The 20,771-nt window shown below is 46.7% G+C and overlaps 1 protein-coding gene across 1 annotated transcript in view; it reads left to right on the top strand.

Moving 5' to 3' along the window:
* Window positions 1–9,201: 9,201 nt before the first annotated feature.
* The window catches only part of SUCLG2 (succinate-CoA ligase GDP-forming subunit beta), a 271,779-nt gene continuing 260,209 nt past the window's right edge, over window positions 9,202–20,771 (top strand). The window contains exon 1 of the mRNA XM_048490767.1: window positions 9,202–9,357. Coding sequence (XP_048346724.1) covers window positions 9,268–9,357 — 90 coding nt within the window. The 5' untranslated portion in view covers window positions 9,202–9,267. The remainder of the gene's footprint in view (window positions 9,358–20,771) is intronic.

Raw genomic sequence — 20,771 nt, 5'->3', positions numbered from 1 at the left:
TTAACTCTTCTTCATTTTCTTCTAAAAAGATGCACAAATGTTTTGATTGATGGATAATGCACACTGTTGCCAGCCAGACAGGCAAACTTCAGAACACAGGGAAGTTGGCACATCTACATTATGACTTTGAAAGTTGTAACTCTGAAAAGACTTCTAAATGTCATTATAAATTCTGATTAATTCGTTGTGAGATTGGGCCAACTAGACATTACACAGGGGATGCATCAACACTTTCCAACTGATTTTTTTAAAATCAAAAGCAGCCCTGGGAGGCTCTCAGTTTGAGAAGAGGAGCCACGAGATTTTCCCTTCCCACATTTGTTTGCTCACCTTTCTGAAGCTGCTTTACTCCCTGCATTTGTATTTGGGGTGAGGGGGAGTACTGTGAGTATTACTTCAGAGTTGGGGCTTGCCAGACTTTCCTCTTAGGTTCATAGCAAAGCCAACAACAGTGCAAATTGATTGTGATAAAAATTGTGCTTGTTAAGATTTTACAGTATGATTCCAATTACCTTATTGAACATGTGGGTGGGAGAGGGCCTGAAGAACTCTTTCCCATCCTGCTGTTCATCTTTCCTTGCTGCTCATTAGAGCTCATAAAATGCTGCCGTGGTCCCAAGCAGCCTCCCTTCTCCTCGACTCCTCAGCTCCACACACTTACTCCAGCCTGACATAATTTTCAACCCTTGCCCCATCCAAGACTTTCAGGCCCATTCCGCACATGCAGAATAATGCACTTTCAAACTGCTTTCAGTGCTCTTTGAAGCTGTGCGGAATAGCAAAATCCACTTGCAAACAGCTGTGAAAGTGGTTTGAAAACGCATTATTTTGCGTGTGCGGAAGGGGCCTCAGAGAAGTCGGACCATGGCACGGCATCTGTACTAATGAGGCAGTAATCAGCTGAGAAACTGGCAGTGCAGGCCTGAGCCCTAATATGGTGGGAAAGGGCACATAGAAGGTACTCATGGAGTTCTGTAAAGATTCATTGTCTCTTTGCCATATGATGATCTTCCACATGTAAATCTGCTGCAACAGGATGCATGCATCTTTCCCCTTGCATACGAGAAAGCAAACAAAAAGCAGTTTTGAACAGATGAACAAATGGGCTCCCACCCATTTCTCTTCCAATTCCCATCCATTTCTCTTCCAATCTGAGGCTCCATTCGAGTAAAGAAAAACCGGTTGGGAGTTGGTTGTGGTGGGTTTTCCAAGCTGTGTGGCCGTGGTCTGGTGGATCTTGTTCCTAACGTTTCGCCTGCATCTGTGGCTGGCATCTTCAGAGGTGTATTACAGAGGGATGTCTGTTACCCACGGTGGTCTGGACACAGTGTGTAACAGACTTCCCCCTGTGATACCCCTTTGAAGATGCCAGCCATAGATGCAGTCTGAACGTCAGCGTAGATCCACCGGAACTCCCCTAACCACAACACCACAACGCCAGTTGAATCCGGCTGTGAAAGCCTTCGACAATACTATTGGGAGTTCATTTATGCATTCCCCGTGTAACTCCCTTCTTGCACTTTTCCGTTTTCCAGCATCTTACGTGGCAGCTTTCCTCTCCGTACTGTTCTTCAGAAAACTCCTTGCTTTGTCTTTGTTAGATGACCTTTTCTTCCACAATTGCCTATAATATTTTAAAACCAGCTTCTTAACAAGCCTTCGAAGGGATACAGTCACATTTTATCAGTGGCCCGTACGATGAGAAGACATTTTCCTCCACTAGATCTTGCCGCTCAGATCTTAACACTTTTTACCTCCGTGGTCCTCTATTGTGTCTGACAGAAATTCAATAAAATTGTCTCTCTCTCCGCAATATAGAGCGTTCCACCTTTCTGAAACCAAGTGTCGGGGAGACTTGCAGCAAATCTCTCTCAATAGACTGTAGTTCCCTCCTGGCTTCATTATATAGCAGTCCCTTCACCGAAGATAATACATCTCTTTTGTAAATTGATGTGCCGCTTGTACTGTTTGCAGTCAATTCATTTCAATCATAATTACTGAGCTTGTTTCCTTTATATATATATATATATTTGAAAGTTCACAGAGCCTGATACCAAAAGAATGAGGGATTATTATGACTCTCTCTGCTCTTTCCTCTCCAGTTGTAAATCTTTTTTTAAAAAAATAAAATAAAATAACAAAGCAGTTCTTTCATTCCTGCTTCTTTTCGGCTTGATATTTTCTTTTGAGTGTTATTAAGTGTTCACACTGGATGACATCTTGGCTGTCTTGAGGGAGGTGGGAGTTTGAGTCATTGACTTCTGTGAAGATAGGATTTCACTACAGGGCTCTTCAAGGAGCAGCCAAAGGCCACTTGCATACAAAGTTATGTAACGGGTCACCTTATCCCACCTACTGCTACCTCCTCTTCAACAAGGAAATGTTACTTCGAAAACATAGATGTTTGCCTATCTATGGTGGGAGTCTCTCCCTTTTAGAGTAGGGAATTAGCAAGAGCAGACTCTTGGTTTATCAAAAGGCTGGGCAAGCTCAAAATCTTGTTTGCCTGTGGTCACACAAATCAGCTTTTGCAAGAAATTCCACTGGAGAGTGAATAAAGTTTAACCATTCTATTAAGGGATCACGGGGGTACACAAGAATCAAAACAGCAGAACAGACACACAGTCCTAAAATATAGGACTTTGAGTGGATAGGTCTGGAATAGATTAGGGGATTGGGGAGTAAAGGTTATAGTCACCTGATCTTAGAGCAGAATGATCCGATGAACAGAGCTGAATGGCCTGTGCTTAGCTCTGGTAGAAGACCAACATGTTGTGGAACAATATCTCACTCAGAAAGGTGTCCAGATATATTGAACAAGGGTACTGGGAGAGGGGACTTCTTACAGGGAAAAAGGGACCCTCAGTGTTATGCAGAATGGGCTTCAATCTCCCAGGACAAAGAGGAGTCCTGCCTTTCCAGGGAAAGACAAGAGACAGACATCAACCATAACAGTTGGGTAGTTAATCTAATGGATTGTGGCATCAGCTTGATGGTTCATGTTTGGGAGTACCTGAAAAGGGAAAGATAGTTGATTAAATTATAGCTGTAGAACAATGACAATGCAAATGAGGTGGTCATTAGAGATATTAGAGGAAGAAGCACTGGGTTAATACAACACTGGGCAGGAACACTTGGGGCAAATATATTAACATATCCTTTGTCTTTGCAGGGGTGTATGTTCTGAGGCTGGAAATGGGAACATTCACCAGGACAAGGTCATTGTGCTCTCTTAATCCCTTTAGGAAAAGTGAGGGCAAGTCCAGACCAATTTTTACTTACTGTGTGTCCTTGTGGGTACACTGAGCCAATGCAGAGAACGAGCTGCCCATTTTGGCACGGCACTGCTAGGCACTCCAAGGGTTTGCAGAATGGGCAGAGGCATTACTGTATTAAAAACGAGCCCCCATCCCTGACCATGAGTCAGTCTGGTAACAATACATACTGCCTGACTACCGAGATCTCCATGCATCACTAAGGCATTCATGATTTCTATCCAGTCGGTAGATAATAATACAAAACACTGAATAGCCCATGTTCCCCTGCTCACTTTCTACATTCATAACTGGTTAGTTGTTTTGTTTGGCAAATCAAAAGTAAGGTTCCTTACAACATGGAGGAAAAAAAATGTTATGTTCCTTTAATAAAAACCTGTGGTGTAGATATGGGGACATGAAACTTTTTATAGTATGGAGGTAAATGACATACTTGGCCAATAACATCCCCTAAAGCCTCTATTAAAGGGACAGAGTATTGTTTCTGCAGGCTGTTGGCAACCGTAGTCAAAGATGGAAGCAAGTCACCTCAAAACACATCAGTCATGTTGCTAATGAGGAACAGAACCCTGAAGGAGAGCCTTACTCATTTTGGCCTAAAGAATTCCCATTTATGCCATCGGGGCCAATAACTGGGAATCAAGCGCAACTGAGTTTGCTGTCTCTTTCATTCCAAACTGGAATATGGTTACCCAGAAATCTCCCTCTCCCCCCACACAAATATTCTCTGCTTCACTGCTGTAATAGCTGCTTTATTCTCGACATGTATCAGCAGGAGCTCTGATGGCATTCAGGCAACTTATTTATTTATTTCCTTTGAAAGCTCCACGCAGCCCTGCTGGTTATAATGAGTTTGTATTTGTCAAATAGTTTTTATGCTCAAATGAAAGGTTAATGATAAACAACATTTCTTGAACTGCTGGGCACACCACCCATATGCTGGCTATGACATTCATCTCCAGTAAATTGGAGTTCAGAAAAATAATTTATATAAAAGATATGAAAATGAGCATGCTATTTCAGCATTAACATGTACTGACCAGAATAAAAAGAAATGAGGCAAGGTGGGAACAGTGGGAAGGTGGTGGTGGGGAGTAATTGCTCTCCTTTCACAAAATAACAGTCTTAAATTATTTGGAAGGATGGAATTAAAGCTCAAGGTAGTTATCACACCTTCAATGGACTACTGCAATTCTGCTAAACCGGGTGAGGTGTTCAGGATTCAGGCTAAAGAATGTGGAAGGCTGCACTCCTGAACGTATTTGCTTGGAAGGAAATTCTGATTAAATCAGTGGGACTGGCCATTACACTTCCTCTTCGCAGCTATGGTGACCCTTGGGCTGCTCCTTTGTGTAGCCATGGGTTGCTGACAACCTAAAGGAAAAAAGGTCTTACCCCATTAATGTGTCCTAATGGGCAGCTGAAGCTTTACGTGGCATGGGAGTACATAATTTCATCTGGTCAATAACATTTATTAAAGAGGCAGAACACTGGCCTTTTACACATGAGTCTTTTACAGTATTTCTTGCTGCCCGACATTACATTTTATTGTCAGAATTCCACATGCTTTTTTTACATGTTTGGTGCCGGAAACATTTCTACTTAATGTATCGTTGAAGGCCTTCACGGCCGGATTCAACTGGTTGTGGTGGGTTTTTCGGGCTTTATGGCCATGGTCTGGTGGATCTTGTTCCTAACGTTTCGCCTGCATCTGTGGCTGGCATCTTCAGAGGTGTATCACAGAGGGAAGTCTGGACACCAGACCACAGCCACACAGCCCGGAAAACCCACCACAACCAATTTCTACTTAACATTTCTTCCCTTGTTCACAAAGACACTTTTACTATGATGTTTTCCCCTGAACCATTTCCAAGCCAGCTTCCTTTGAGCATGTGACCATATTGAATCAGTGTTTATTTCCCTGCCCCTCCAAACATCTGGCTCCTGTGTAATCATCCAACCTCCCTTTCAGCCCTTGGGTGGCCATTTCTCCCCATCCCCTCCTTCCTTTCATTCCCCCTCTCCTTTAATTTTTTTTTCTGAGAACAGATTAGCGATAGAGCATTAGTGCAAATGCATGGGTCAGCGCTATGCTAAGATTCTTTTTGCTGCAGTAAAAGACTAGGATCTTGGTGGCGAATTGGCCATGCTGGCAGGGGCTGATGGGAATTGTAGTCCATGAACATCTGGAATGCCATAGGTTTGCCACCACTGGACTAGGATCTTAAAGAGTTCCTTGTCTTTCCCATGGCTGCTGGAGTCCACCTCATTCCATATGGACCTCAACCTCACAGCCATTTTCCACTTCCCCTTCAGCCAATTTCCACTTCCCCTTCAGCCATTTCCACCCCTTCAGCCAATTTCCACTTCCCCTTCAGCCATTTTCTCCTTCCCTTCATCCTACAGTTTTGAAAGGAAATTTAAAATTTTTGTTCTCTTTGTCTTATCAAACTAGTGATGCAACACTGAGGCAGCAAATAAAAGCTGGGCAATTGAATCAGTTTTGTTAATTTCACCTAGAGCCTGCGATGTTAACAGTTCAGGCACAGATAGAAAGAAGCAGGGGCGATTGAATCAGCTTTGTCAATTTCTTACCCAATTAGTGATGAAACCTTAAGGCGAAGATACACTATGTCTGCAGTTAGCAGTGAGTGAAATTGACAGGGGACTGCTGCAGTAATAATTGTGTTGCGGCAGCTCTAATTCAGCTCCAAAATGTGTTTTTGGGTGGATGGGCTATGTGTTTCTGTTCCTTCAGGTAGTGGCGCCTGCTCCAGTAGCATTTTTGGCTTCCATTTTGTGTGGGTAGTTCTCAATAGAGACTGAGTCATTTTTTGAATTTCCACATCAGTGTAGCCGCACTATAACATCAGAGCACATGCGCAAAAGGGAAACAAAGGGAGGATTGTCCCTCTGTGTCATGGATGACATCCCACCACCATTGGGAATCATACATTTTTCAGCAGTAGAATGTGGAATAAATGCAACTGAAGAGACAAGGGAAAAAATAAGGGGGAAAAGGAGGTGTGTGGAATAATTTCGAGGAAAACATTTCCAAAACACAAGGTTTGACCACTGGGAAAATCTGTGATAGGCTGTGCATGGAGAAAAGGCCAACTTCACTGCAAGCAGCTGTCAACCTTAATGTTTTCTAGCATTGTGGGTGGTGGGCTGAATCACATGCAGGAAATGCGGAACAATTCCTGACAGCTCAAAATGATCACAAGGTACCAGAGCTGGGCAAAACCTTAGGCCGTTTCCGCACGGCCGTAAGGGAATTTCCGCGCCCGGCGGAATTCGCGCGGCGTGGAAGTGGAAGGCCGTTCGCATGCAGAGCATCGCGGGCGGCTACCTCTGAAAGGACTTGACAGGCGGCAGGCAGCTCCGCATGGAGCCGCTACTCTTCCCCCCTTCCTTTCCCATGTACCTCTGCGTGCATTATGCGCCGTCCCTGCTGGCCTCCTCAGGCCCGCCCACGCTGGCCTCCGCCCTCCAGGAAGTCGGAGGACAGCGAGGAAGGGACAAGCCAGCAGAGCCAGCGACGCAATAGAAAAGGCAACGAACAACATGCAAACGTGTTCCGGTGGCGTGATTGCGCGCAGCTACGCCCGGAAAAAACGCTTCCTAAACAACAACCCTTTAAAGGGTTGGCATTTGTTTTGCAGAAAGCGACTAACGCCGCCCTGGGGAGGGGGACGCCAGTCAGGTCGGCGCTGCTGCATACGCCTGTCTTGCGAAACGGCGGCCTGGAAGCCAGGCGATGCGTTTACGCCCAGGCCGTCGTTTTTGGCCCGTGCGGAAAGGGCCTTAGTCTCAAATTCTGGAGCGGTTCTGACCATCAGTGACCCACATGGTGCGACTGAGTATCATGTACCTTAATACATTCCTAAGCATTTCCAAGATGTTCAGACTGTACATGATGTCTGTCTTTCTCCTTGTTGCTATGCTTTTGCTAAACCAGCTTCAGGTGGGCTTTAGAATAGAGGTACATCCAGCCACTGAATAATTCGTTCTCCTTCATACTCAAGGCTGTGATAGTAATGACACTTTCAATGGAGTAAGTCCCATTGATCAAAATAGGACATTTTAAAGTAGACCTGCTTACCATTGTTCCATCAATTCTGCAACAGTGAACCTACTGCTAAAGCTAGCACAGGTTGTAAATGAATATCACCTATTAAAGACCACCCATTGATGTGAACTAATCCTGAATTACTAATGCTCCCTATGCCCACAAAGATTAACTCAGGTTAGAATTTCCATTTGACTTAGAAAGATGTATTGAAGGGGTGGAAAATTACATCCCCTCCCCAGTAGTTAATAGAATAGGAAATTAAATAATTTTAAGAGATAGTTTATATGAAAGGATCTTGAATACATGCTATAAAAAGCCCCCCTTCGTGTCATGCATCAGCCCAGCCAGCCTGGCAAAATAAACACTTTGGTGTATTTCACAAGAATAGGAAACATGGTCTCTACTTATGGGGTGATAATTACAGTGCAGGGAAAGTGTTGAGTATGAAAAAAGTAACCCTACATTATAAATGGAAATAGTAATTCCTACTGTCAGAAAGTGGCCTGTGTTAGCTAGAAAAGAGTTACTCCCGCCTCTTCCTCCTCATTTTTCTGAATTTTAAAATATTTGCATGCCAGGCAAACATTCAACAGGTATAGCTTTCCTTACACGCTGATAGAGACAAATTCTGTAAGGGCTGCGAGGGGAAAGAGATTTATCTGTAGAATTTCTTTACCACATATAGCAATTTAAGGCACTCGAAGTATACAAGCAAAAATGGCATCCCTATACTCTTTTCAGGATAAAGATGCCACCATTTCCTGGAGCCTTGGGGACAGAACAAAGTAGGCACCAGGACAAAGTGGAATATTCTAGAACAAAAACGGTCCAGGAAATGACAGATTAATTCACAAATCTCCTGTCATCTTTATCTTGAACAGGGTACAGTCAATGAAACAAGTAAAAACCCACACATTTTGCAATCCAGAGCAAAAGTCTAGGCATGTTTACTTGTCTTAGAGATTTCAGCAGGGCCTACTTACCCTGTTTGAGATAAAACAGAGAAAACTGAGGAAAACCCTGAAAGTGATTGACAGCATCACAGTGTTGTGGGGAACAGGGGGGAAAACACTTCTCCAAAGCACTGGACTCAAAGATAACCTGTGCAGTAAACATCTTAGTCTATCAAAGTCATTGCAGTCTACTGAGGCCAGCAGCGGCTCTCCTGGGTCTCAGGTAAGAAGTCTTTCATGTCACCTGCTACCTTTTAAATGGAAATGGGAGTAGCTGAATCTGGACCCTCAGGGTGCAACACAAATGCCCCAGCTACAATTCCAAATCTGCCTCTTTCTATCTCAAATCATTGCAAGCGAGAAAGCAACAGGGTCTTTGGCCATCCTCCTCTTGTACAGATGAAGGTTTTTAACCTTCACCAAGCGTGGATTTTAATTCTCTCACTTCCTTCGGTAAGCTGTTTCTGGGGTTGGGACGGCGCCCTGATCCCCTAATGGGCCGCCAATGTAAAATCCAACGCTCCGGCTTTTGCATGGCGCAGGGATCGGGGGATGCAAGTCCCGAGAAACTCAATGGGATTTACTCAGTGGGATTAGCATGCTAACGATTGCAATGTTGGAACTGATAGCTGCCCGATGCGGGAGGGGTGTGTGTGTCTGCCTCCCGAGCGGCTTCAAGAAGCCCTTTAGAGGTGGCATGCCTGCAGCCCGTCCGGGACGCACGCTGTGCAATGAAGCAAAAGCCAGGCTACCCTTTGGCTGGAGGCTGTTCAAGCCCTCCCTGGCGCTTGCAATGCTTTTCTCGCGGGGGCGGAGGTGGGGCTCCACCCACAGCCTCGCCTAGCTCTTGCTTCGGACCTTCCCCAGCAAAAAGCGGCCGCCTCCGTGGAGCCGGAGCCCTTCCCCTGGGCTGGCTCTGGGCGGGCCGCGGCCTCGACTGCATCACACGTGTGGTTACGCGAAGATGGCGGCTGCCGTGGCTGCTCAGGCCGGCTGCGCGCTGCGGGACTTGTCCGCGCTCAGAGCGGCTCTGCTGCGGAGGAAGCGCAGTGCGGTGAGTGCGCCGGCCTCGATGCGCGCCTCGTGGCTATCCCGCGCCGGGCGCTGGCTTGCGTGGCGCGCTGGCCTGCGTTGCAGAGCGCGGCTGGGTGCCCTGTCCCCTTCGGGAGCTTCGCGGTGTCCTCTGTACCCACCTCGTGACTGGGTGGCCAGCGGGATGGAGCGCCTCAGGCTCTCTAGTTTTCACTGTTCAGCACAATGAGCGCAGTTGTGGATTCCACGTTTTGCTCCCTAGGGCTTGCTTAGCCAGAAAGGGAAGGTTTCTTTACTTGCTCACCAGCTGGGGAGAGAGAGTGCAACACATTCCCAAAATAAATTCAATCAACGAGTAAAAAATGGAGTGAACTGGGAGGACAAAAAAAAAAGGTCCCTTGCTAGAGGGAGGACTGGTACAACCAGTGGCGGCCACTGGTGAAGGAAGGAGTGGCAGTACAGTACACCACTGTACACTGGTGAAGGAAGGAGTGGCAGCGGCCACTGTACACTGGTGAAGGAAGGAGAGGACACTGATGACTTGGTGGGTCCCATGGCAACTGCTGTGCCACTTGCCTGGTAGTGGCCTCCGTGCAGCCTATTTGGACCATCCTGGTTGCTGCCACCACACTGTTTATGCATCAGTGTCCTCCGCAAAGCTTTGCAGTCACTGCACACCTTTTCCCCAGTGGCAATAATGGTCAACCCACTCCTGAAAGGCTCTCTGATTTCAGTGAGTTACAGGGTGGGGTGACTTTCTGCATAGAGAGCAACACAATTTCTATTCTACAACAGTTTCTCTGGTACAACTCCTTGTTATTATTAGCTTGCATATTTTAAGGGTGAACCATAGCATTGCCTGCAGGGTTCTGGGGTTAACCTTTAATGATCCCTGAATGGCATCTAGGGTAATGGTACAAGGTGGTCATGATAACAGCCGCGAGAGAGCATTTTACTGTACCTGGCATACCATAGAGTGGATCAGGGTTGTAGATAGTCAAGACACGAGCTTTCTAATGTTATTTAATGAGATTGTGGAAAAGGAATCTTGCCCCGTTTCTTCTGACATGTGTTCGTAAGACAGGATCCCCAAAGGATAAATCCATAACTGCTTGAAAGGTATGCAGTACCATCTTGCTCCCCCCCCCCCTTTTAAGGTGTTTACCTCAGACTTTCTCTTGCACTAACACTTTTAACACTTTGCCATTAAAAGTCTGCGATTTCAGTGTTGGTTTGGATTGGAGGACATATGGAAAAATAGAGCAACAATTTAAGCATGATGAAAGGATGGTGAAAACTATGTACCACCTGTAGTTGCATAAATATAACTAATTGGTCTTGACTTGCATACAGTTATAAGAATGTTCGAGTCTAGGAGTATATTCAGTTCTGCAAACAATTCTTTTTAAAAAATCTCTTTTTAATTATTGTGTGTGGGAGCTTACATAGGGGTAAATTAATTGTGGCTTCAAGATTTCTTTTCAGTGGTGAAAAGTTTCACCCATTGACCCCAGAATTGTGATTGGCAACAGCTGATACTGTCATAAGAGACTGTAGAAGGTAATGTCCTGTACAGTATTATTTACAAGTGTCACCTCTTGATGTATATGGCACTTCAAGGAACTTAATCTTCTGATAGCTTTCTTGTAGTTAAAATATTATCATTTAAAGACTCCGAAGGTGGGACTTATAATGTCGTATTGAACAAATCTTAAGCATTACTTTTTTTTTAAGGTTGAAAGATGTTCTTGGCAAGTAGTTGGATACTGTGATATTCTGGTTAGCTATTGTGAAAATGTGCATATTTTGAAGGTGAAGAGACAAGAGTGAAATAAATGGGTTCTTCTCTTTTCTGTAAGATGTGCTATGGCTCCGTGGTGTGGCATTGAAGTTGCTGCTCATTAAAATTAGAAGTGTGACAGTTCTGTCCCATTCATGTTTATATGCAAGTAAGTCTTATTTTATTCAGTGTTTCTTCTTAAGAATTTTGTTCAGAGTTTCTTCTTAAGAATATGGACATAGGAAACTGCCCCTGATAGGATGTCTGGTGATTGGTCTATAGTCAGTATGGTCTAAGATGGCAGTCGATACGCACCGGTTTTGTTTGTTCCAGGACCTTTTGAGCGCAGGGTCATGTTCCCCACTGCATCTTCTGCCCCTTGGTCCAATGAACATGGCAACCACGCAGCAGCCAGGCAGGACTCCCCACGATCTGGTCAGGGGTGTTCTGATTAGCTGCTCTGCGCGATTGTTAACTAGAAGCGGGAATTTTTGGCAAAGGAACAAATCAAGCGTCTCCCACCGCGTCCCTATTTGAGCACCGCACTTAATATCGTCGGTCTATGCCTATCGTGCTCAAAGACTTCGATGCAGATGTTGGCTTTTCTGAGTGTTAAAAATAAAAAAAAAAAATTTGGAATAAACGGCATGCTTGGCGCATCGTGCACACCCCGCCATGGCCTGATTGGACAGGAGGGTCCACGTCACTAAGCGGCGGGAAAATTGAAACCCGGAGTCACCCCCCAGGGCTTCTCCACTGCCCCGCACTCTGCGCGGGTTTTCCCAAAAGGCGCTGTTCTGAACCGGAACTGAAATGACGCATGCTGAGGGGGTAGGAGAGTGGCAGAATCGGAGCAGCTGTGTTGTCGCCGCTGCTGTAGTGGGGAGTGTAGCTGGACCCCGCGCTACTTGCCGTGAGTAGTGCGCAACAAAAGGTGAGTGGGGAAACGGCCTTTGATTGGTAGTAGATCTCCAAAGTCTGGGACAGCACAGGGTCTTGGCATTTGAGATCTTTAGCTGGAGATGAATCTATCAACAACTGTTTCGGTTCCTGTTAAGCAGGACAACTTGCCAAGAACATTTTTTCAATTGTGATGAAGGGCTGGAGCTCCTTTCCTATTTTCCTCCATCTCCCAAAGTATTAGAACTCACGATCACCCAATGAAACTCATGGGTAATTGATTCAGGATGAACTTCTTAGGCAATGCTTCTTAGCACATAACTGAATTATGGAATTCACTGACAGAGGACACAGCGATGGTCCCGAGCACAGATGTCTTTGAGGGGGAAATGGATTCATGTAGGATGGATCCCTCAATGGCTACTAAGATGACTAAAGAGAGCATCATATTTAGCATCTGAATACTAGGAATCCTTAGGGGATGATATTGACTTCTGTATCCTGTTTGTTGGCAGGGCAGCTGCTTTGCCTCTATGTGTTATAGGATGCTGGACTTGATGGACCACTGGGCAGATCCAGCAGGACTCTTCTTATGTTCTTACCTTGGACCTTGGGTGTATAAGGCATGTACATCATCACTGATCCACATCAGTTCCACATTGCAACCTTAGATTATAATGTTTTGTAGACAAGTGAAAGATTACCAAATTTTGTGGAAGGTAATAGAATAATGGTTACTGCCTAATACTGTTAATTGGATTAAGCCTTTTTACTAGTTTCTTTTAACTGATTATTCAATAATATGCATGTTGTCAAAACATTATCATAGGTGCCTTTTTGAGGTATTGTAGGACAAGTTGGTTAACTTACAGTTTAATGAACCAAAGCTACAATTAATTTTCAGAAAGAAAAAGTAGTCTTTATTAGCTCCCCTTCCATTATATTCCGCAGCAATACATGAGATTGAAAAATAAACAATATATATAATAGCAGGATTGTTTAAAATTTACCCTCCCTGATCAGAATTGGCTTCCACTGACTAGCCAATTAATTTGTTGATTAATCTACCAATTAATAACTTGCAAGCCTATTAATATTTCCTCCCCTTAATGCCACTTTGGTTAGTTTGGAATAATAGTTGCAAAAATTTTCCATCCTTTTTTGTTTCTGTTTTAGATTCTTAGTTTTCAAGAGCCTTTAGGCATGCCCTTATCTATTTTCTCTGCTAATTAATGAGAAAAAATAATGTTCATGCTTCATCAACTATAGTATTAATATTGTTTTAAAATGAGATTAAAACAGTAATGGTTTTTGGGTAGCATTTATTTGTGATTAGTATTTCATCTGCAGGCTTACTCTCGGAGGTCAATTCCCTTCCCCTTTCTTTGCGAATGCAAAGTTCGGAGGGAGGCTTTATTACAATTAAGACAGCCATTAACTGTTTTAATGAAAGGCAGACAATCTCTGTGTAGTACACCAGTACATTTACTCAGTAATGCAATATAAAATATGTCTTGTAAATGATTCCTTGGTTTCTGGTAAAGTCTCCTTCCTGGGTAGATATGATAGTAAAGTGTGATCATACTGCAGAGTGAGGTGATAGGTCTGGACCCCTACAGACTGGCAAGAGCATATATTTGAATATTTTTGGTGTTGCTTCTCTACCAGGCCCGGGTAAGTTTTTTTTTTGGGGGGGGGAATTGGGAGGCGGGTGGCAGGCCTGGCCGGAGGGTGACTTGGCGCCACTTTTCCACTGGGACTGGGTTATTTTTTGGCACTGTGAGAGGTTGGCTGGGGGAATGGGAATGTGGGTGGCAGGCTTGGCAGGAGGGCGGCTTGGTACTGCTTCTCCACCATATTGGGGTGGGGTGGTGGGATGGTGGCTGGGGGAAAGGGAAGACTGGGGCCTGGCCTGGCGGGATGGGCAGCTGTCTCCTAAATTGGAGGAAGGCGGGTTGGGAGTGGTTGGAATTTCAGGATAACAAGCTCACTTTGCGAGTCCTGTGTGCCGATTGATGGGAAGTGAATTGTCACAACATTCCAGCATATTAACCCTGACAACTATAGATAAACTGTATTTACCTAAGTGGCACAGAAAAATACAGCATTGGAAAATTTTCTCCCCTATGTAATTGGTGTTCAGGATCTGTAGAATACCTTTGTTCCTGTTCTTAAATTATTCCTATATTATAACTATGATGGTTTCTGTCCTAAGGATACTAACATATTAGGATTGGTGTAAGGAATTCCATAGAAGCAGAAATAAAAGGCTCTTTGGTGTAAAAGACCGTTTATTCAGACATCTTAGAAAGCTCAAGTACACGCAGTGGCAGGAATAAGATCTCCCGCCAGAAACACAGGTTATAACTCTGTCCATCCCATCCCCCCCTCCCGGATTCCCATGGGAACGGAGGGCTCATCTCTCGCAGAGATAAGGTCTCCGCCGGAGACTATTGCCCATCGCCGGGCTGTGGAGATGTGCTCAAGAGCCCAGGCTGGCTGCCTCTCATCAACACCGCCATTGAATCCGTTACACTGCTGCCTCCCCCTAAAAAAAGACCCCTCTCCCTCCAGGTTTGCATGCGCGGAAGGCGGTGTTGAAAGCAAGAAATCCCAGAGTGAGGGCGTCAATATTTTCCGGAATAAACGTGATTATACCCAGAGGAATATCTTCCACCCAAGAGACTAAATATTACCCAAAGCGTTTAGCGATTAAAGCTGAGAGTCCAGGATAGGCGTCAGATTTACGTAATGCATGCTTGTAATGCCATCAATAATAGTCGGTGGGGGTCTCTCAGTAGTGTCGTGCCGAAGCATCGGAAGCAGGAGAATATCCTTAGCAGATAAGCTGGAATGGAAGACAGGATAAGATATTACTAAGAGAGTTAAGCAAATCCAATCCGGGCAGTGACATCATTAATCCCTTTAGTAATCTGAAAAGGTCCCACGAATCTTTTGCCTAGTTTGGAAAATTTATACTTGCGTCTCTCACAAAGTTTTTAGTGGAACAAATGCACTGAAGCCCCACACGCAGAGGGAAATCCGGCGTTACTTATCCGCTGCAGCTTTTAGGGAGTGCTTTAGCCTGTTGCTAAAGAGCAGTCTGGACGTTTTCCACCCCTCAACCAGAAGATGGAAATCCATTGTTGAAACTCTGGAGGATCAATACTTCCGCAGATGGATTTCGCGGCTGCTTGGCGGGGAAGGCGCGACCGGACACGGCGAATTTGAAGGGGTTTTGTACTGCTATGAACCGCATTGTTATAGGCGTACTCTGCAAAAAAGCGGGTCGCTTCGCACCAATTTGTCTTGGTGGTAGGTGGTGTAACAAAGTAAATACTGCTCTAGAGGTTCTGTTTACGTTCTCTCCGTCTCACCATAATGCGTGAGCGGCTGGTAAAGTGCGGCGACATGCGGCCCCTAACACAACCCTAGAAAAGCTTTCCAGAACTTTGGGAAATGAATTTAGGGGCGCGGTGCGGAGAACCACCTTAATGGCCGGAGTGCAGGCCGATAAGCGTGCTTCTGAATGAGCGAGACTGGCGCTAGCAAGGAGGCGGAGCGGATGGAAACGCATGGAATAAAATGGAAGCTTGTTTGGAAAATAGAAGTCCGCCACCATAACAAGAGCCGTGTTGCCATGACTTTCTGGCTTAAAATCTGTAATAAAATCCATGGAGATGAAGCTACCCAGGGGTGGGAGGCCACGGGAGAGGTTCCAACAGACCATGGAACTTTCCCGGGAAGCGATCTTGGCTTCTGCACAAACAGACGGCAACCTTTGATGTACAGTCTCAATGTCCTTGCGCATGTAGCGCCACCAAGAATTGCCCGGCCGGGCCAAATGCAGAGTTTTTTAGAAAGCCAAAATGTCCAGCCGGCGAGGCATCATGGCGAGCCTCGAGAACCTGTTTGCGGAGGAAGGCGATACCAACAATCCCCGCCATGGCATTAGCGCCAGTCGCGCCAATTGGGAGTCGCCTTCCTATCGCCCGAGAGCAGCGTAACTGCGCGCCTCCTCAAAGTTCCCGTAGGAAAAGGAGAGACCAGGCTGGGGAGCAGTAGGCGGAGAAGGAGGAGTGAGATGTCTGAGATGGGGTGACAGCCAGCCTAATTGGGAGGGGGAGAGAACAGTCTTGCGCGGAATGTCCCGTAAAGCTGGCTCCACCCCTCGGGTAGAAGCCAGCGCGTATCCAGCCAGTTTATTAGTTGTGGTTTCCGGGGAAAAAAAGTGGACGTGAAAAGAAGCGAGAAAAGAAATCATTTAACCGGAAGTTTATACATGGACGGATCTTGAACGCAGGGTGGAGAGGCCAAGTTCTTGTGATCCGGTAGAAACTTAGAAAGGGGTGTTTAGCCCCCCTCAGCCAGTGGCGCCAGAAGTGGAAGTGCTACTTTAACTTAGCGGCGCAGTCTCTTTATCACCCTACAAGTCCAGTTGAGTTCAGCACCTTTTGGGAGAATTTCTTTGATAAATAAGCACCGCGGAACCAGCCTATCATCTTTATTTCTCTGCAACAAGGCGCCGCTAGCTGGCTGTCGAAGAGCATCCCGTGAGACCACAAAAGCGGGAGATCACGGTTCAGAACGCTTTAGGATAGGTTCGATGGTAAAAGCAGACTATTTAAAAGCTGAAAGGGCTGTCTGACATTCTGCCGGACCAGGAAAGGGGGGGGCCCGGGCTTAGCGGACAGTGGATCTTTTACCCTTAACCAGTGCGTAAGAGGTCTGTAGGTGGGAGGAGTCAGTTCAAAGCCCGAATTGGGGGGTATAAAGTCACGATAGAAATTAGCCAAAACCTAGAAAAGATTGGAGTTCTTTTTTAGGTTGGTAGGGGCAGCGAACCGATGGAGGGACGCTTTATCAATCTTAGTAGGATCCATTTTTAGGCCCTCGATGAGATCCGGTAGCCAAAATGAGTCAATAGAGGTTTGAGGTGAAAACAGCACTTGGAAAGTTTGGCAAAGAGGGAGTTGTTGAGCAAAGCGTTTCCAATGCACTTACCACGGGAACCAATGCTTCATGTTCCTCCATGGGTTTCAATGGCGATAGAATTAAAAGCGTCATCTAAGTACCGCCACTACTCCACGCTTGTTACAATAAATCATGGAAACCTTCATTGATAAGAGGGCCATAAAAGCTCCGGGGCCCCACTTAGCAACGAATGGCATTATTAAGTATTCAAACTGTGGCTTTGTGTTAAAATGCAGTCAAGTAGTTCATAGCAGCTTCCAGCAATTCTAACTCTGTAGTAAGCTTCTCTCAAGAGTCCAACTTAGTGAAAGATGCGTCCGCTTTGCCTTTATCAATGCGTCCTAAAGGTCCTTGATTAAAGGCATAAGGGTACTTATTGGACAGGGAGACTGCATTGAGAACCTTTCGGTAATCTGTGCAAACACGTAGGACCCATCTTTCTTTTACAAATAATGCAGAGGAGCGGCATGTGTGTGTTTGAGTGGCCGCCCGTATTATGAACCCTTGGCGAGGTTTCTTATCCCTAAGAAACACGAAGTTCCCTTCTCCTCATTAGGACTCATAGCGGTGAGATTTACCTACCTTTGGGCAGTTAAGCCCCTGGCTTGTATTAACGATTTTGCAGTCAATTGTCTCTATGGGGTGGCAACTGATCGCGTAATTTCTTGCTCCACGAAATAACTCTGGCTTCTAGATCTTGAGTACGCCCGGTGGTTGGGATGCGGGTAAAGAATCGGAAGTGTCGCTGATGAAACCAGGGGGGGGTATTATTGGTAATCAGGAGAAGTCGAGTTTTCCACCCCAATTCATGTGTTCCCCGCAGGGGAAGGGTCAGTGAATTCCAAGATCCTTTTCTTTCCGAAGGAATTTAGGTTCATCGCAGCAACAACCATGGCATGCCCAGAACTATAGAGTGTTTAGCCACTTTAAGCGCCAGAATAAAACTAATTTTCTCCCCAATGGTGAGCGCTTGGCCCGAGAGAACCGAAACTCGCGTTTTTTTGAAGACTACGGGAAGCTAGTCCTTGGCTCCGAGGAAGCTGCCGTCCATTTAGAGTGAATGGTATCTGGAGCTTAACCAGGGGACTTAGTCTAGACCTAAGCTCGCTCATACACCTGGGGAACTTGCCGAGTAAAGCAGAAATGGGAACAGCCAGAATCCACAAAAGGGGGGGGGGGGGGGGGGGGGGGCTGCCTGAAAATACGATTGTGCTTGGCGGGGTTGGCCAGAAGCGGCTTGGATTAAACCAATGGCGCGCGCTACCTTCACTCACCGCGTCTGGGGTGAACCACACGTAATCGCAGCGAACGGGAACGGAGCAGACAGCTGCTTCCCCTCACTCGAATTCGCCTTCGATGACTACCTTAGCAAACCGAGCCCGTTAGGCCAGGTGGAACCCTGATTTCGTGAGTGGCTTGGCAGATGGGAATTCGCGTGGCGGAAGCGGTTAGTTTCTGTTTTTTCAGGAGCAGTTAGCGGCTAGATGGCCTGGACCTCCGCGAAGTAAAGACTTGCAAATCAATCGGTGGCGGCTCGGCGGAGTGTAGTCTTTCGGTAGAAGCTGAGCTGGACTTGGCTTGGTGGGCGTAATTGGCAGGCTTCGAGCGTGGGCGGCCTCAAATACGGCTTACTGGCGTATTAACAAAGCGAGGCGCCACCTGGGATCGAATTCAATCCAATCAGCAATAGATCTGCGGGGGGGACCCGAATTAAAGAAAACACCGTTCCATGCGGCGTATAACTTACCCGTCGACAGCATCCGGAAGTATTAAGCATTTTCATGCACTCCGAGGCCACTCAGGAGGAAGTGACGCCGCCGCCGCAGCGAAATTCACGGGCAAATTCTGCAAGCGAACTGGCGGTTGCCTTGCTGAATAGTTTTGATGGATGCGGATACAAAGCTTGCGTTTTCCGCTGCAGGATCTTTAAGAAGCGAGCCCTTATGGAAGAGCTTGGAGGAAAGCTTCGAATTTACCACGTCTTGACGAGTATCTTCATCTTACCAGGTTTCAAAGAGTCACAAACCGTGAATTCGGCTTGCTGCCCCATCCAGGACTGAGCCCGATGTAAATCATATTTTAGCTCGGAGCGGTATAATCCGTGATCACCAGCGTCCTCCATGTGGGCATCCGAGTTGCAGGATGAAGTAGGAAGTTTGGAAGCGGTCCCATCGAAAGCGGGCAGGTGTGGAGGTCTGTAGTAACCCTCTCCACGGCCCTTAGCACCCTCAGGAAATTGTGATTTAGCATAGGTTGAAGCGGGTTGAAGGCAGCGGTTTCGCGCAGGGGGGGCGAATGCGGTGGAGGAATATCAGCGCCCGGTGCAAAGCTGGTATTTCGGTGAGAACCCGGTCCCTTGGAAGAGTGGCTGGACCCAGCGGCGCATTAAGCCCCTCTGGCGCCCGGCTGTACCACATTGACAGCGTAGACTCCAACTGGGGAGTTGTCCTGGTCTGCTGCTTCTTCGAGTTCCCTCTCCGAGGCAGCCAGCTCTCTCTGCTTAAGTCAATGCCATCCCACAGAATGCGCATGCAAAGCTTCGCTTTCTCTCGTTCCGTTTGGCCAGTTCGTTCCGTTGAACAGCTGCGAGTAAAGTTCACTTTGAGTGCGCCAAGGGCTGAACACTTTCCGCGTTGGCGAAAGCTGTAAGTTCAGTTTGGAGTGTTCCAGGACTTTATCATGGACCTGATAGATTCTCGCGCATATTGCCGTTGGGCCGCATCAACAGCCTTGCGGTCCAATTCGAGTTGGATTTCTTTCAAACGCTGCTGCATACGGTCTCTCTGCCCAGGTTTTCACGCTCTTACTGCAACTGTTCCCGTTCCCTCTTCCCATAGCTGGCGTTTGGAGCCCATGCTTACGCGCGGAGCATCGCGCCGGAATCCGGCCCACTTCCTCATCCCCGTATACTCTCTTTTCGATGGGAGAGGGAACAGAATCCGGCTGGGGAGTGTAGAGCTTTCTCCGGATTCCTAAATGCGTCTGGGCGGCGAGGCATGGCCGATATACGGTGACTCCAGAGGGCATCTCAACGGAATGCCGCCAGCTAGTCGGGATCAGAGGGGTCGATCGGAGGGCGATGCGGATACCCCTCCCAATCCCTGTAGTATAGTCCCAGATGTAATCGCGATTGGCTGCTTTGGGCCCACGGAGCCCCGAGTGCTTATTACCCGCGGTGGTTCTTTAGAACATCCCGCAAAATCACGAGTCAAGGAATCGTTCGATGGACTCCTGGGTTACGCGCCAAGAAAGGTAGGTCAGGCCCGTCTCCTCCATGACAGGTTGCATCCCGAGGTTTGTAATCCATACGACAGCGGGTAGATATCCGATCCACGAAACATTTCGATCCGCAGATTGGCCGCCCCAAAGCGACTCATGTAAATCCCCATGAGTGCGTCTTCACGTCCCTCGTTCCATGAGGTAAAGGAAGACTTCGTGCTGATCACGAGGGCGGGGAAAAGTCACCAGCGAGACCCGTTCTCCCGCCCGGCTCCTCCAGATCCAGAAAGGGAAAGGTCGAAGACCCTCTTTAGGGAGCTACGCGCAGCTTCCCCAGAAACATCCAACCTCTCCATGCCGAGGCGCCAGAGGAGTCCACTGCACTAGGAATATAGATGAATTAAAGATTCCTGCCACAATGTAAAAGAATTCCATAGAAGCAGAAATAAAAGGCTCTTTGGTGTAAGGACCGTTTATTCAGACATCTTAGAAAGCTCAAGTACACGCAGTGGCAGGAATAAGATCTCCCGCCAGAAACACAGGTTATAACTCTGTCCATCCCA

Source organism: Sphaerodactylus townsendi, linkage group LG03, assembly GCF_021028975.2.
Source record: "Sphaerodactylus townsendi isolate TG3544 linkage group LG03, MPM_Stown_v2.3, whole genome shotgun sequence".
In the NCBI taxonomy this organism is placed as follows: domain Eukaryota; kingdom Metazoa; phylum Chordata; class Lepidosauria; order Squamata; family Sphaerodactylidae; genus Sphaerodactylus; species Sphaerodactylus townsendi.
Note: the sequence above shows the minus strand (reverse complement) of the source record. Positions and strands in the feature narration are given on the sequence as shown.